Genomic DNA, 18759 nt, shown 5'->3' on the forward strand with positions numbered 1-18759 from the left:
CTCAATTTTTTTCTCCGTGTGGAATTTACACAGTCTACATTCCTTTACCTGAGGCACCATTCCTAGACATCCTGGAATTTCATCTGTAATATAGCTCTATCATCAAATATCTGTACTACTTCAAAAGCTGGCCAGTATTTGGAGGAGGTTACAAGTCCATGATTAGATATATAACATATTCTCTGATACTGATACTCCAAAGAGGATAACAAAGCAGGCACTAGTAAATCAGAGGCAATGAAAGACACTATGATTGGAGAAATAGTTATTTTAAAAATATTCCATAACATTTTATTTTGGAATACATATAAATTGTTCTATCCACTAAATAGAAAAAAAATAAGATTTAAAAACTATGAGATGTGCAAAATTTTAAAGTAGTTTCTAAGTTCTAAAGTCTACACTCATAGACATGTTCAAGTCAAATGGTTTTTTTTGTTTGTTTCTGGTTTGCTTGTTTTGTTTGTTTTACATTTGGGAAACCAGGAGATGCCTTCTCTTTTTTTTTTTAATTGTTTAAATTTATTTATTTAGCTGCACCAGGTCTTAAATGAGGCATGCAGGATCCTTTATTTGCAGCATGTGGGATGTCGTTCCCTGACAGGGATCAAATCCAGGCCCCCTGCATTGCGAGGGCAGAGTCTTATAGCCACTGGACCACCAGGGAAGTCCCTAAATGTATTTTTAACATCATAAATATCTTATACACAGACAACAACAAAATGGCAGCACTTAAGTATCTACTTAATATTCTCAATTCAATTTCCAAATTACTTTTCTAATTCTTCATAATCTCATACATGATAAAGAGTAAGATAAAAGCTCCCAGCAATCATATATTTAGAACTAAAAGTATAATATATAAAAATAAAACACCATGGATTAAAAAAAAAAAAAACCAACTCCCTTATTTTAACCTATCAAGTAGACATTACCATTTTACATGGAGAAAAGCTACATCTGCATATCAACTTTATTGGTGATCTCCCTCTATGGTATGTATATATGAAATTTCTTTACAAGCCTGTAAAGAAATCACCTCACGTTGTTGTTCAATCACTAAGTTGTGTCCCACTCTTTGCAACCCCATGGACTGCAGCCTGACAGGTAATATTAAACACCTTTCACGTAGTTAAGCAAAGTCAAACATCAGTTCCAATGATAAATGATACAAAGCTAGCTTTGCTAGTGTATTAAAATTTAATTTGTATCATTTTTTATGAATATAGAGGCTGTATAACTAAAAGTTATATAAGTAACTTATTTAGGCACTGTTTGCTTAAATGTAATTTTTCCAAAAAGAACCTTTATAAGCATTACTTGAATACACTACACAAAAATCATGCAACTAAATAACTATCACAATTAGGCAAGATATGGGTATCTTTAGAATGACTATTATTTAAAACAAAATTTAAAGGAAATATCCCTGAAGTTATGAAGTTAACCCTAATAAAGCTTTAAAACAATCAACAGGTCACTTCTTATCGGACCAATTTCATTTTTGTTGTCTTTTACACGTAGAAATATTAAATGACAAGAAACTTTAGTGTAACTAAAAGTGATGGGACTGCAGGTGATTTAGCTATTTAAGATTACTTATTTTATTTGTACTTCATGAGAAAAATAAAATGTAACAACCTGGATAGTGTAACAATGGCAACAAAAACAAGGGCTGCTCTAGCAGACTTCTTCGGGAATCCCTCCATATAACTTGTTATTTTCGTTTCCCTGTGTCTTAAGTCTGGTATGATGCCAATAACAAGAGCTTCCAATTTGTGAGCGCATACTCTGTCCCATGTTTAATATTCTACGTGTCTAGCTCCATAAGAAACTGAAACCTAAAAAGTTTAAATGACTTGTCGAACAAACATAAGCAACACTTGGAATTAACACCTAATTCCAAATCTGAACTCAGACTCTTTACATAAAATATATCATAATGCAATGCATGCTCAACAAGCTGATGCTAGTTACTATCAAAGAATCTTCCTGTTACAGTTGCCATTGCTACTGCTCCTGTCTTTTGTAGTCACAAAGTTACTTAAGTTTTAATAGCTTTGACTCTTCTTCTAAGGGATGCTTTTGTTGGGTATCTTTTCAAAAGAAGTGAAAACATATACATACACAAAGAATCTGTACCCAAATGTTCACAAACAGTATTATTTACAATAGTCAAATACTAGAAACAATTAAATGTCCACCACCTGACAAATGGTAAACAAAATGTGGCTTATCAATACAATGGCATACTATAAAGGAACTAAGTAATAAAATGAATAGAATTAAATAAAAACAAAATGAAATTAATTACTGATATCTGCTACAACACAGATGAACCACAAAAACACTAAGGGAAGTGAAAGAAGCCAGATACAAAAGATCACATATAGTATTATGAAATGTCCTGAAAAAGCAAGTCTATAGAGAGAGCAGCAGATTAGAGGTTGTATGAGAAGTAAGTGTAGGACAGAGACTAACTGTAAACAGGCAGGTGGGATCTTTTGAGATTAATGGAAATGTTCTAAAACTGTACTGTGGCAATGGCTGTACAGCTCTAAGTTTACTAAGTCACTGAACTGTATACTCAATATGGATAAATTTTATGATAGGCAAATTATACCTCAATAAAGCTGATAAAAAAATCTATAAAACATTCCCTGCAAGATCAAAATTACATTTCAGTAAATGAAAAGACATTCCATACTCTGGAATAGGAACACTCAAAATCTTAAAGATGTCTGCTGCTGCTAAGTCGCTTCAGTTGTGTCTGACTCTGTGCGACCCCACAGACGGCAGCCCACCAGGCTCAACCGTCCCCGGGATTCTCCAGGCAAGAACACTGGAGTGGGTTGCCATTTCCTTCTCCAATGCACGAAAGTGAAAAGTGAAAGTGAAGTTGCTCAGTCATGTCCGACTCTAGCGACCCCATGGATTGCAGTGTACCAGGCTTCTCAGTCCATGAGATTTTCAGGCAAGAGTACTGGAGTGGGGTGCCATTGCCTTCTCCATTAAAGATGTCAGTTCACTCTAATTTAGCCTACAAACACAATTCCAAAAAATATATCATCATGTGTCTCCCCCCTACCACCATCCTCAAATAAAAAGTTGATTATACGTTCACTTGGAGGAAAAAACAGGAGAAAATAATCAGGAAAATATGAAACAGTCTATAATTAAAACTGTGCTTCTAGTGCATGGGCAGACAGACTGACCAATGGAATAGTAGGAAAGTTCCATAAATAGATCCAAGTGCTTAAGGAAATTTAACATATGACAAAGGTGGCATCTCAATTCAACAGGAGAAAGAACATTTTAAACTGTTTGGTTTGGGACAGTTGGATAGTCACGTGAAAAAAAGGATCTATTCTTCACATTGTAAACATCAAATAGATCTGAGCTTTGTAAGGGGGGAAAAAAAGGTAAACAATACAGGGGCCAGAGAGAAATGGGTTAGTTTCTTTATAAACTTGTAGAGGGAAAAACTTTACTAATGATGATCAAAAACACAGGAACAGTAACAGTCAATACATGTGACTAATCCAAAACAATTTTTGACACTGCAGAGTCAAAAACTAAAGACAAACTGGAGGAAAATGTGTGATACAGAATACATCTCTCTAAAGAAGATTCTACACATGGACATCACCAGATGGTCAAAACTGAAATCAGATTGATTATATTCTTTGCAGCCAAAGATGGAGAAACTCTATACAGTCAGCAAAAACAAGACCAGGAGCTGACTGTGGCTCAGACCATGAACTCCTTATTGCCAAATTCAGACTGAAATTGAAGAAAGTAAGGAAAACCACTAGACCATTAGGTATGACCTAAATCAAATCCCTTATGATTATACAGTGGAAGTGAGAAATAGATTTAAGGGCCTAGATCTGATCGATAGAGTGCCTGATGAACTATGGACTAAGGTTCGTGACACTGTACAGGAGACAGGGATCAAGACCATCCCCATGGAAAAGAAATGCAAAAAAGCAAAATGGCTGTCTGGGGAGGCCTTACAAATAGCTGTGAAAAGAAGAGAAGTGAAAAGCCAAGGAGAAAAGGAAAGATATAAACATCTGAATGCAGAGTTCCAAAGAAGAGCAAAAAGAGATAAGAAAGCCTTCCTCGGCGATCAATGCAAAGAAATAGAGGAAAACAACAGAATGGGAAAGACCACAGATCTCTTCAAGAAAATCAGAGATACCAAGGGAACATTTCATGCAAAGATGGGCTCAATAAAGGACAGAAATGGTATGGACCTAACAGAAGCAGAAGATATCAAGAAGAGGTGGCAAGAATACACAGAAGAACTGTACAAAAAAGAGCTTCACGACCCAGATAATCACGATGGTGTGATCACTCAACTAGAGCCAGACATCCTGGAATGTGAAGTCAAGTGGGCCTTAGAAAGCATCACTACGAACAAAGCTAGTGGAGTAGATGGAATTCCAGTGGAGCTATTTCAAATCCTGAAAGATGATGTTGTGAAAGTGCTGCACTCAATAGTCCAGCAAATTTGGAAAACTCAGCAGTGGCCACAGGACTGGAAAAGGTCAGTTTTCATTCCAATCCCAAAGAAAGGCAATGCCAAAGAATGCTCAAACTACCACACAATTGCACTCATCTCACATGCTAGTAAAGTAATGCTAAAAATTCTCCAAGCCAGGCTTCAGCAGTACGTGAACCGTGAACATCCTGATGTTCAAGCTGGTTTTAGAAAAGACAGAGGAAGCAGAGATCAAACTGCCAACATATGTCGGATCATGGAAAAAGCAAGAGAGTTCCAGAGAAACAACTATTTCTGCTTTACTGACTATGCCAAAGCCTTTGACTGTGTGGATCACAATAAACTGTGGAAAATTCTGAAAGAGATGGGAATCCCAGACCACCTGATCTGCCTCTTGAGAAATTTGTATGCAGGTCAGGAAGCAACAGTTAGAACTGGACATGGAACAACAGACTGCTTCCAAACAGGAAAAGGAGTACGTAAAGGCTGTATATTGTTACCCTGTTTATTTAACTTATATGCAGAGTACATCATGAGAAACGCTGGACTGGAAGAAACACAAGCTGGAATCAAGATTGCCGGGAGAAATATCAATAACCTCAGATATGCAGATGACAACACCCTTATGGCAGAAACTGAAGAGGAACTAAAAAAAGCCTCCTGATGAAAGTGAAAGTGGAGAGTGAAAAAGTTGGCTTAAAGCTCAACATTCAGAAAATGAAGATCATGGCATCCGGTCCCATCACTTCAAGGGAAATAGATGGGGAAACAGTGGAAACAGTGTCAGACTTTATTTTTCTGGGCTCCAAAATCACTGCAGATGGTGACTGCAGCCATGAAATTAAAAGACGCTTACTCCTTGGAAGGAAAGTTATGACCAACCTAGATAGCATGTTCAAAAGCAGAGACATTACTTTGCCAACAAAGGTTCGTCTAGTCAAGGCTACGGTTTTTCCTGTGGTCATGTATGCATGTGAGAATTGGACTATGAAGAAGGCTGAGCGCCGAAAAATTGATGCTTTTGAACTGTGGTATTGGAGAAGACTCTTGAGAGTCCCTTGGACTGCAAGGAGATCGAACCAGTCCATTCTGAAGGAGATCAGCCCTGGGATTTCTTTGGAAGGAATGATGCTAAAGCTGAAACTCCAGTACTTCGGCCACCTCATGCGAAGAGCTGACTCATTGGAAAAGACTCTGATGCTGGAAGGGATTTGGGGCAGGAGGAGAAGGGGACAACAGAGGATGAGATGGCTGGATGGCATCATTGATTCGATGGATGTGAGTCTGAGTGAACCCTGGGAGTTGGTGATGGACAGGAAGGCCTGGTGTGCTGCGATTCATGGGGTGGCAGAGAGTCGGACATGACTGAGAGACTGAACTGAACTGAACTGAATATATATATAAAAAACTACTAAAAATGGATGGAATAATGACAAATATTCTGAGAGAAAAACAGGCAAATGAAGTTACTGATCTCAAGAAAAGAAATGCAAATAACTTTTAAATACATGAAAAGACACAGAAACATTACTCATAAAAAATGCAAATTAAAATACACTGATATACTACTTCTTCCCTATCAAATGGACCAAAAAATTAAAATCTGACAACAGATGCTGCTGGAAAGGCTTTGGGAAATAGGCACTTTCATACAACGCTGATGAATCCAAAATGGTTACAATCTTCACAGAGAAATTTGGCCATATTTTTAAAATAACATACTCTTTTGTCTTTGACCCAACAATCCCCTCCTAGAATTCTATCCCAAAGATACAATGGCATGAACTATCAAATGACATATACAAAAAGCTATTCATTGCAAGCCGATTCATAATAGCAAAAGTCTGCAAAATGTTCATCAATAGGAGACTGGTTGAACAAATCAGGATATAACTATACAACTACAAGTACTGTGGACCTGTGGAAAAAATAAAAGAGGAATGAAAAAGAATGAACAGAGGAATGTAGGAAAGCCTACATCTCATATCTATTTTTTTATTCCTCTATTATATCTCTATACTCTAACAATTGAATATATTGTTAAGTGAAAAAAGAGCTATGTTGTGAGGGGAGGATGTGTGTATGTAAACATACATACACATACATATATATATATATTTGCTAATCTTTTTGAAGAGGAAAAATGGAACAAACTAAGACAAAAATAGTGTGAAATGACTATTAGTGAGAAAAAGACAGGAAGAGAGGGCAGAGATGGAAAACTAGACCTCAATGAATGCATCTTATTTAAAAGTTTTGATTTTGTTCAGCCGCTAAGTCGTGTTTGACTCTCTGTGACCCAAGGACTGCAGCATGCCAGGCTTCCCTGACCTTTACTATCTCCCAGAGTTTGCTCAAACTCACGTCCATTGAGTCAGTGATACCATCTAACCATCTCATCCTCTGTCTCCCTCTTCTCCTGTCCTCAATCTTTCCCAGCATCAGGGTCTTTTCCAATGAGTTGGCTCTTCACATCAGGTAGCTTCAGCACCAGTCCCTTCAATGAATATTCAGGATTGATTTCCTTTAGGATTGACTGGTTTGATCTCCCTGCTGTCCAAGGGACTCTCAAGAGTCTTCTCCAACACCACAATGCAAAAGCATCAATTCTTCAGCACTCAGCCTTCTTTATGGTCCAGTTCTCACATCCATACCCGACTACTGGAAAAACTACAGCTTTTACTATATGGACCTTTTTCAGCTAAGAGATGTCTCTGCTTTTTAATGCCCTGTCTTGGTCTGTCATAGCTTTGCTTCCAAGGAGCAATCGTCTTTTAATTTTGTGGCTGCAGTCAGTGTCTGCAGTGATTTTGACTTCAGAACCAGGTATGTGCTTCACAGAATTAAAAAGCAAAACTAAAAATTTTTACAAATCCTTTAAAAGAAAAAAACAAAACCTTGCAGCAACCATGAAACAAATGATCCTAAATGCATATTAAATTGGTGGCATAACCACACAGAAAACCAGCCAAGGGCAACAAAGAAACACACAGAAAAAATTTTGTATTATATTCAACAGAATTATTGTTAGTAATAATTGTAAGTATTTTCATTTAAATTCATATATGAATGTTTACTTGTCTGTGTATTTATAGTTTGTATAGAATAAAAGTTCATATTGTTAAGAATCAAAAAATCTATAAATCAAAAAATCTATAAATATTTAACTTAAATTTTCAATGTAAGAGTAAACAGATCAAAAAGTAAAACACAAGCTTACATAAAAACCCTAATCCTAAATATTCAGTGGAAATAGTCACGTGAATTAATTATTTATCTTTCTATAATCTTTACAAACTACATGCATTAAGAAAGATGAAAAGCAATGATAACCCAATAGAAAAATGAGCAGTTTTGTTATTTCTCAATAAAAAGCAACCAGGAGTACTTGGAATGACTAGTTCCGGGTTTGGGACAGGAAATGAATAGGATGAATCTGGACTATCTTGTTAAATCAGAGAGTAAGGATATTAGCAAAGTTTACTTGAGTGGTATCAGAAGGACACAGACCAACTTGAAAATGCTCCCACTGGTCAAAGATGAAACTATTTGAACATCAAAAAGAATAAGAAGACTACAACACATCAACTATGCCAAAATCTATGATCTCAAAATGGTCCTTGAAAATGAAAAATCTCTTTAAATATTGCTAGAGTTTATTCTGAAAAAATAGTAAATGAAGGTGAAGATTCAAGCATTCGTCTTACCTTTCCTGTATGACCTACATTTCAGAGTAATCGATTAGTTGATGTAGGGAAAATTCTTCCTTTTATGAGAACTCAGTTAATAAATGTAACAGAATGACAGAATTAGAAAGTCAGCATTTTAGAACCCTTAATGAAATAATGTATCTAGATAAGATCATCAAAGCTGCTAAAAGTATTTTATGAAATGTTAATGGGAAATTTTATGGTGGAAGGATCAGGATGACACAATCTAAACCCTCTTATCAATTTTAACATGTGATACAACAGAATGTGCACAGCACCACCAAGGAAATGTTGCTAAACTGAACCTGAATCTAATCAAGTTTTTAGATCCACCAGTCTGTAGGAAATATGTAGTATATAAAACAAATTAAATGGTATGATGTCAGAAACTGTTCTGACATTCTCCATTAAAAAAAGGAGAGGTAAGAGATGAAATAAGAATAGCAGAATGTTGAAAACTGAAGTTAGATTCTGAATATGTAGGAGTTCATTGTATATTTATATTTTTTTATATTAAAAGTGTGAAAATTCCCATATACAAATTATAAAATAACAACAAAAACTGTTATTTTTAGAAAAGAAATATTCATGAATTTAGATATAATTCACAGTGTAAGGACTTTACAATTCCAAGGGTTGAGCATCTTTACAAGCTGAGTACACTTGTAAAACCCTTAAGTCAATACAGTATGGAGTATAGTCACAAAATATGAATATATACCTGTTGGATACATTTTTAAAAGCTGTAAATAAAGTGTACAGCTATGAGAAATAAAACAAAACAAAACACCTACGAAAAAGGGATTTTCCAATCATAATATAAGGAAAAAAGGTATATGTAGTTTGGGATAAAATTTCCAGTGACAGCATCACTCATGGAGTCACAAGTGCTATATCTTACACAAAGATGAGAATAATATGATCTTGAAAACTGTCCAACTTAAAATGTGGTTCTAGCAATTACCAAGTCACTGGTACCTAAGGTGCCTGTGTGAGTAATAATTATTATTATTATAATTCCTATTATCAGGAAATGTGGGTACTGACATGCAATATTTCTAAACTGATATTTATTCAACATTTTATATATGCAAATAAATTAGTGATTTAGTTTTAAGACTAAAACTACTACTTTAGATATACTACTACTTTAACTATAGCCCTAAATGTATATATTTCAAGAGATTCAAAACTTTTTTTTTCTCCTCAGTAGGAAAGTGGACTGACATATTCTAGTTCTCTTATTTGGGGACATACATGGTATTTACATTTCCTTCAAGTCTGGAGGAAATATAATCTATAAATATTTAACTTAAATTTAGTAAAATAAGGAGATCCTCAAAAGTACAATTAATTGGGAGAAATCAAAGCCTATAGTATTATATAATAAAAATTTAAATAGCAGTTCAGAGGAGGCACACTGAGTAATAGCTCTCTGAAACTTAGCTGCCACTAGGTTATTTTAAAACATATGAAGTTCTTAGCAAACATTGAGAACAAAACAGGATGTATAAATTCTCTACCCAATTGGCAAAGGGAAATAACTCAATGTCCAGCAACTCAAGTTGTATATCATTTTGGCTTTCTAGGCTTGAATAGAGAGCTCTAATAAATTTAAAAGACAATAATGATAAAGCAAAAGGCAAACAGGGATTACACAGAAATCTGCTGACTACATATGAACTGATTTGTTATACAATATAAAGTACTGACTTAAATAACTCATTCCTGGTAATCTGGCAAAACCCTTTAATTATCTACAACAGTTTTGCCTTAGAGAGTTTGAAGGTTAAACAAAAGACTTAACGTGTAAAACATTCTTTCCATCAGTTCACTACAGTAATAATCAATAAGCGCTGATAAACAGCATTATGAAAAAGTTGTCCCAGTACTCCAGATAATGCCCATCCACATTACAAATCATATTACTAAAGTTCAGTAGATAAATCCGCCCCTAATCATTTACAAACACTAAAACACACTATACCTGGAGTCAAAAAGCCAGCACTAAAAATACATCTAGAAGAAAACCCTACCTCAAAGAATCTAAAGAAGTCAATTTTTTGAGAGCACTAAAAATTTTTGACAATACACCATTCGCTGTTCACCTGAAACTATCATAACACTGTTAATCAGCTATACCCCAATACAAAATAAAAAGTTAGAAAATAAAGATTAATAAAAAAATACAATAAACTGGAAAAAGGAAAAAAAGTTTGACAATACAGCTAAGTCCCATCAATATTTAACTATTCTGTACATAAATTATTCTAAAATGGTTTTCTAAATGCTTCTCTATGATATGAAGATGATAATGACAGAATCTACCTCCAAAGAGTGGGAGGATTAAATGAGAACACATATAAAACACTTAAAACATTACTGTGCATGCATGCTAAGTTGCTTCAATCATGTCCAACTCTGTGATCCTATGGACTACAGTCCACTAGGCTCCACTGTCCATGGGATTCTCCAGGCAAAAATACTGGAGTATGTTGCTATACCCTTCTCCAGGGTATCTTCCTGACCCAGGGATCAAACCCACACCTCTTATATCTCCAATACTGGCCGGGGGGTTCTTTACCACTAGCGCCATCTGAGAAGCCCAGAACATTACCAGCACAGAGTAAATACCCAACAAATACTAGGTATTTTTAAAAATTTTATTTATTTATTTGGACTACACTGGGTCTAAATTCATTGTTACACATGAGCTTTCTCTAGTAGTGGGAAGTAGGGGCTTCTCTTTGTTGTGGTGCACAGGCTCCGCATGGCAGTGGCTTCTCTTGCTGCGGAGCATGGGCTCTGGGCCCTGGGCTTAAGTAGCTGCAGCTTGCAGGCTCAGTAGTTGTGGCTCACGGCTTAGCTGCTCCATGGCATGTGTGATCTTACTGCACCAGGGACTGAACCCGTGTCCCCTGCATTAGCAGGCGGAATCCCAACCATGGGACTACCAGGAAGTCCCCAGTACTAGGTATTTTTACTATCATGATATCCTCCACTGTTGGGCCATGAAGAACTTGAGGCAAACTCCTTGGAGGGCATCCTGGCAACAATTGCTACCAAATTTTAAAATGCATATACACTGTGATATACTTTTCAAATTATTCCTTAAGATATGCTTACTTAGACACGTAAAAAATGCATTCAGAATGCTGAATACTGATGAATGTAGCAAATATCAACAAAAATAAGTTGATTAAATAAACTGTGGACCACGTATACAAAGGGAATACTATGCAGCTTTTTTTTTTTAAAAAAAAGAAGTGACTATACATACTGATATTTTTAAAACCCACATTACTTATCTATATTTATATATACTTCCACATTTTCTGAAGGAAGTAAGAAACTGCTAACTGATTACCTTTGGGTAGCAAGGCTGGAACCTAATAAGAGGTAAACTTACTTTTTACTTTATACTTTCTTAGAACTTTTAAAATTTCACACCAAATAAATATTATTATTAAAAACTAATATAAAACAAAATTCTGGTCTAGAAACGAGAAAACATCAGTGTGAGTACTTGGCTTCAACTTTTGGATCTGTCTTTTCAGAGACAAACCATTAAGGGTAATGTTTGAAAATAATGTAATTCTTACAAGAAAGTTTAAAAACCTACATGCTACAATAGTACTAAACAAGATTTTTAAATGAATTAGAGTTTGAATTTATCTTGAATATTTGAGAGTATACGAACTCCTTTCTTCCTAGATAAAGACACTGATCCAGTGGATCCACTGATCCACTACATTTACTCTATTCTTATGCTTCCTTACAAATACCAGTTCCTTGGAACTTCTGCTTTATATAACCAACCATGCTGTCTCACTAATTTCAAGCAGACACTAGATTATGTTGCTCCTACTTCCCAAACTAGTCTTCACATTCCAATTACCTGAGAAAATGTAAAATGTGACATTTAAGCAAGACAATTCCTATTATCACTTCCCTCTTTCTCAAGAAACTTCAAGGAATGGCTGCTGTAACCTTCTTTCAGGTGATCTCAACGAATTTTTTTAAAAACAAGTATTTGGGTAGGTTTTTTTTAAAAATGAACTAACCATAGCTAAGACTAAAATTAAGAACAAAGTTGCTGATTTCAGTGTTCTGGCAAGGATAGAAAAATAAATGTGGAAGAGGAAAGGGAGTCTCAAAAAAGGAAGGGACCCATATAGATGGAGAGAAGGGGGAGAAATGGTCATCTGAAGAGAAGGCTAGTAGGCTTTGCCCTCAACAGGAAGACACCAGGCAAAGACTGGGAAAGTTCTGCCAGTAAATGGAAACCATGATCTTTGCCCCAGAAAAATCAAGCTCTCTCAAATCCTGTTTTCCTTATACTTTCACAAGAAAGTAATCTTTTACCTCAGTTCAGACTTCACTCTTCAATGCTCACTTCATCAAACTGCCTTAAGTGACTATGAAGTGTAAAAATGGTTTGTAGGTAACATACACTTCAGAGACTATACATAAACTTATTCCAATTAAATAACATTTACTGTGGTGAGGGGTGCACTCAAGCTAATGATTAACCCATTTTTAACTGACTAATCACAGGCTTGACTGAGCACTGTCAGGATTAAAAGTTTGTGTTCTAGTATCACAATAAAAGCTACCTCTCAAATGCTTGAAATTATTTTTTGGTTATAAAGAATATGACAAAAGAATAGTAAACAGTAAGAATAGAGTACGTAAGGAAAAATAAGTGTCTTTTTTAGTGACCAGAATTGTCCCTACTGTGGCTGAATGTAAAAGAAATCTGTCACATAGCTATCTAAAAAGGCACTCATTAAAGGTAAACATATTAAAGATGCACTACAGGAAAAAACAAAAAGAAACTGTACAATAAATCAACAATTCATAAAATATAATCTGATACGTATAAAATGCAAATTTTTTCAAAACAACCCTCAGTAAAATCTCTTGCTTCATTTTCATCAGAAAAATAGAAAAATATACAACTTTCTATTTAAAATTTTAGAAAATTTCAACATTTGTATCTCAGAAGAGGGGTCATGGCTAAATAAAGTTGGTTATTCATACAGCTTAAACATAAAAGTTAATAGAGCCTCATATTCCTTTTAAATATAATGAAATCACCAAATGTAGAAGAAAATAAGGACAAACACAATGCAATAGCTTCCATGCTATACTAAATTTAAGGAACAAAATTTTTACCTGAGGCAACAGTTGGATTGTTTTGGTGGTTTTCACTGGTAGAAACAAACAAATCTTCTTCTCCTTCAGTTGATGAGCTGGAAGAGGATTCACTGCTGAGGTCATTCTCACTGGAACTACTAGAACTGGGGAGCAACGCATATTTTCTTCGGGCTAACACTTCTCGTTTTTTCCTCTGCATTAATATCCTCTCTTTTTGTTTCTGTGTCCTCTGGGAGGAATTATTTTTCACAAATCTCTTTCTGCATGGAAGTCTCCTTAATGAACTGCTATGAAAACAGGGTCTTTTCATTAACAATCCTGAAACGGATTCTGTCTCAGTCCGAGGCCACTTATGGGACCGTGAACTATGAGTTCTACTTTTAGCACTCAAAATTGCCTGGGAATGTCTTACAGAGACTTCTTTATCCTCATCCGAAGTCACAGTATCAGAATCTCCAAAATGTAGACTAGATGAAGGAGAAGAAAGACAATCACTAAAAGAGGAATCATTATCTTCATCACTTGGTGTTTCTAAGTGTTGTCTCAATCCTAATATTCCCTGGTTCTCTTTAGCACAATTTTGCATGTATGAAGGGCCAGCCTGCTGGCTTTTGCGTTTCTTCCTCACAACAACACTTTTTTCTTGCTCTTGTTGGTTACCATTCATGTCCTTCTCTTGTTTTTGAGAATCATCACACAAATGAGAGAATTCATTCCCCACTTTACTATTAATCATCTCAACTCCAGCAGGAAAACTTTTGGCTGCCCCGATGGGCTCTGGATGCAAGAGGATCCCTTTCAGACTCTCCTGTGTCTTTGGTGCATCAGAAGGAATCTCACTCTTCATATCCACTTTTAAGGTATACAGCTTGTTATATTCAGGAGTCCATTGAGACATGGGAAACTTTAAGGAAGGCCTAGAAGACACAACATGATATTTAAAAGATTGTCAATGTGTTTTATTATAATATTTAAAGAGTTCTCATATTCCACTGAGAATATTCCTGTGCGTGTGTGCTAAGTCACTTCAATCATGTCTGACTCTCCGACTCTTTGTGATTCCATGGACCGTAGCTCATAAGGCTCCTCTGTCCATGGGATTCTCCAGGCAAAGATACTGAAGTAGGTTGCCATGCCCTCCTCCAGGGGATCTTTCCAACCTAGGGATCGAACCCACGTCTCTCAAATCTCCTGCATTGGCAGGCAGGTTCTCTATCACAAGCATCAATTGGGAAGCACAAATATTCCTGTAATAGGGCAGAAATGCCTTTTTCTCATCAGGATATAAAATGGCTATAACAAGTCGTTTTTCTCTGATAACTCTTACAGATCCAATTTTTAGAATGGCATTGAAACATGTGAAATGTCATGTATGAAACGAGATGCCAGTCCAGGTTCAATGCACGATGCTGGATGCTTGGGGCTGGTGCACTGGGACGACCCAGAGGGATGGTATGGGGAGGGAGGAGGGAGGAGGGTTCAGGATGGGGAACACATGTATACCTGTGGTGGATTCATTTTGATATTTGGCAAAACTAATACAATTATGTATGGTTTAAAAATAAAATAAAATTAATTAAAAAAAAAGAAAAAAAGAAACAGAGTAAAGATCATAGAACATAGAACATAAGTCTACTTCAAATCTTGTATTAATCAAAAAGCTGATCTTATTGTATCTTCCTAACATCAGCAGCATAATGTATTTGGTCAAAATCAAACAACTTCTCCAAAACCTATTATAGTAAAAACAGATAAAAAGATCAGAATTCAAAAGACTTTGATTAGTCAATAATGTTTTTCTTTTGGTATCACATTTTAAAGTGATAATTATATCAAATACTTTCTGTACATCTTGATGGTTACTGTGATAGATGGATTACTATAAATAATGAATATGAATATAGCTTCTCTTTCATGGTTCTTTCCTTCACACTACTCTAGTCTCTTAATGAGACTCAACTCACCAACAGACAGTAGGCACAACTACTACATTTCATGAAGTTTTAGATAGATACATACAGAAAGAAAAAAGCCAAGACTGAGTTGCTTCAGATCACTCAGTTAAAGCAACACAGGAGAACATAAAAATCAAACTCTATAGCCAATCTAAAAACCTAAATCACTGTATCTCTAAAATTATGAGCTGCACATCTGGGAAGCCCTAACAAGAGAACCTGAAATTAAAACATCTACACCAAAGCAGTGTATATACAAGAACAGTGATAATGTAAGGTATTAAATATCATGACTCGGAATAAATTCTTGGGATGGGAGATGTGAAGGAGGTTCAAGAGGGAGGGGACACATGCATACCTATGGTTGATTCATGTTGATTATAGCAGAAACCAACACAATATTGTCAAACAATTATCCTTCAATTGAAAATAAATAAATTTTTAAAAACAGAAATACACTCATTTAAAAGGTAGTTAATAAGACAAATGAAGACCTTTACTAGTGCTAAAAATGATTTAAACATTGTTAACAATTTTAACAAGATTTTATTGAAGTATAACAAAAATACATGTATTCTAAGTTTACAGCCAATGAATTCTCACACATTTATGTAACTAGCTCCAAGATCAAGAAACATAAGATAACTAGCATTCCAGAAATCCCCTTCCAGTCACTGCACCCACCAAGAGTTTTAACCATTATCCTAACTTCTAACACCACAGATGATTTTTGTACTTAACACCCACTTTGTAAACTACTTCCAGAAAGAAGAGGAAAACAAGATAGATATTTAGTAGCAAGATTTTCTCCACAATTGACAGTTACAGGAATAAACAACATCATAGGTATATGTTTTTGTTTGTAACTTCTTAATTATGGCATACAAATGCACATACCACATGCTGCACCATAACTTCTCTCCCTTACTCCACACTTCTCTCCCTTACTCCCTTCCCACCTTGAATTGGGCAGACAAAATTCACCAAAAATCAGAGCAGAGTTAACAAAGAGTTAAAATTGAAACAACCCATTTCTATACGAAGCTATCAAAATCTCTATCTTCTTCAACGGCAGGTAGTGTTGTATCCAAGATCAATCATCAAGCCCTGTCTGGACTTCAGCAGGATCAGCAGTAAAGGAGGAACAAAAGATGGGTTTACATATGTGTAGAGCAATGAGCAAACTGTAAGAGGCAGCCAGTCGCACAAGGATCACCATAATTAAATGCAAGAAAAACAAGTCACAGTAAGGCACAGGTATATGTGATTCAAGATTCAAGCAGGTCCCACTAGGAGAGCTACAAAAAAAAAAACTACAGATAATAACAAATGCTGACAAGGAAGTAAAGAAACTGGAACTCTCACACATTGCTGGTGGGAATGTAAAATGGTACATATACTTTGGAAAAGTAGTCTGGCAGTTTCTCAAAAGATTAAACACAGAGTTATCATATGATCCAGCACTTCCACTCCAAGGCATAACCTAAGAGAAATGAAAATATATATCCACACAAAACTTTATACACAAATATTAATAGTACCATTATAGCCACTCACAAGAGCCAAAAAGTGTTAACAAATGTCCATCAACTGATGAATAAGTAAGTCCACAAAATTGATTAACACTCAATCATCAAAAGAAATAAAGTACTGATTCACTTTACAACATTATACGGACCTCAAAAACACTATGCTAAAAAAAGGTCATAGAAGACCACTTATTTAAAGACTCCTTGATGACTGTTCAACTCAGTGAATATTCTAAAAACCACTGAGTTCAGTACACTTAAAGTGAGATGTGTATGGTATGTGAATTATATCTCAATAAAGCTGTTGTCAAAAAGTAAAGCCATAATTAAGAAGGCATCAGATCGTTACGACCACCCTCTGGGTCTTGGTAAAGCAGATCCTGAGAGGCAATAAAAATCTGCCAAAGAACAAGATAAATTCTGAGAAGAGGAATCCATAAGAGAATTTACAAAGAAATGATTCACAGCATAATTTACTAAATTCAATTTCTTTTCCATTAGTTTATGCCCCGAGGCCAAAAAAACGAACTCTTTGTTAACTCTGCTCTGATTTTTGGTTAATTTTGTCTGCCCAATTCAAGGTGGGAAGGGAGTAAGGGAGAGAAGTATGGAGTAATGGAGAGAAGTTATGGTGCAGCATGTGGTATGTGCATTTGTATGCCAGTAACTGTTCTCTCCACTGTCACGCAGTCCTTAGATGCAATATTAACATCCCATATTATGTTCTTGAGTACAAATGTATGCTCTACTTTGAACTAAGAAAAAGAAGGGGAGCAAGGTCGTGAAAAGAAATAAATATCAATTCTATATTTTTTAACTAAAAAAGCAACAAAATTGACACAAAGGATCAATAAAGAATGCTCTGAACTACTTGCCATTTAATAAGATTACCATCTAGTATTTTATTTCTGTAAAAATCATTGGTTGATCTAATTTATAAAGGTAATTTTGTACTAGATGTATCTAGTTCCTTGGCCCTATTGTGAATGGTTTGATATTATACAGTGTTTCAATACTGAAACCATAATACTAGTTCTTCTTTGTACTGGTTTGATTCAATCACTTTACTGCTATTCATAACAGCAGCATAACAATTACGCCTGATATTAGTTTGGGATACAGAATGAGTAGTAAATCCTGCATGAAAGAAGATAACAGCTAAAAAGGCTAACTTTCAAAACTAAAAATTAGGGTTAGGATTTACATTATAAATTAGGGTTTTTTACATTTACATTATAAATCACATTATAAATTAAGTTTATATATTTTACATTATAAATTAAGTTTATGTGATGGTGTAAGTTTAATAATGGGGGTAAAAATCCACTAACTTTATCAATACAACTTTCAGGAACTGTTACTTCAATACAGTGATAAAGTTTAGAAAGAGTCATCATTTTTGGTATGAAACTTCACTACCAATGATAAATATACTTTTTTATGATTAACACAATATTTTAAATTTTTAAATAAAAATAATTTTACAGAACTCTAAAGGAACAAGATTTTAAAAGGAATAAATAAGATAATTTTGAATTTTCTATTAAAGTTTTAGAAGTTTTCAGAAAATGAACTAGAAACAGTTTGCCCTTTATTTTCTTTCATATGTGAAAGCGAAAGTCGCTCAGTCGTGTCCAACTCTTTGTGACCCCATGGACTTTACAGTCTGTGGAATTCTCCAGGCCAGAATATTGGAGTGGGTAGCCTTTCCCTTCTCCAGGGGATCTTCCCAACCCAGGTCTCCCGCAGTGCAGGCATATTCTTTACAAGCTGAGCCACAAGGGAAACCCAAGAATACTGGAGTGGGTAGCCTAACCCTTCTCCGACCCAGAAATTGAACTGAGGCCTCCTGCATTGCAGGATTCTTTACCCACTGAGCTATCAGGGAAGCCCAGAAG

General features: G+C 35.4%; 1 protein-coding gene across 12 annotated transcripts in view; it reads right to left on the bottom strand.

Annotated features, from left to right (window-relative positions):
- Positions 1 to 18759, bottom strand: part of RNF111 (ring finger protein 111) — a 94312-nt gene that overhangs the window by 42766 nt on the left and 32787 nt on the right. For all 12 annotated transcript variants that reach the window (XM_061431146.1, XM_061431148.1, XM_061431142.1 and 9 more), the window contains exon 2: positions 13396 to 14294. In XM_061431146.1, coding sequence (XP_061287130.1) covers positions 13396 to 14275 — 880 coding nt within the window. In that variant the 5' untranslated portion in view covers positions 14276 to 14294. The remainder of the gene's footprint in view (positions 1 to 13395; positions 14295 to 18759) is intronic.

Source organism: Bos javanicus, chromosome 10 (genome assembly GCF_032452875.1).
Source record: "Bos javanicus breed banteng chromosome 10, ARS-OSU_banteng_1.0, whole genome shotgun sequence".
NCBI classification, from domain to species: domain Eukaryota; kingdom Metazoa; phylum Chordata; class Mammalia; order Artiodactyla; family Bovidae; genus Bos; species Bos javanicus.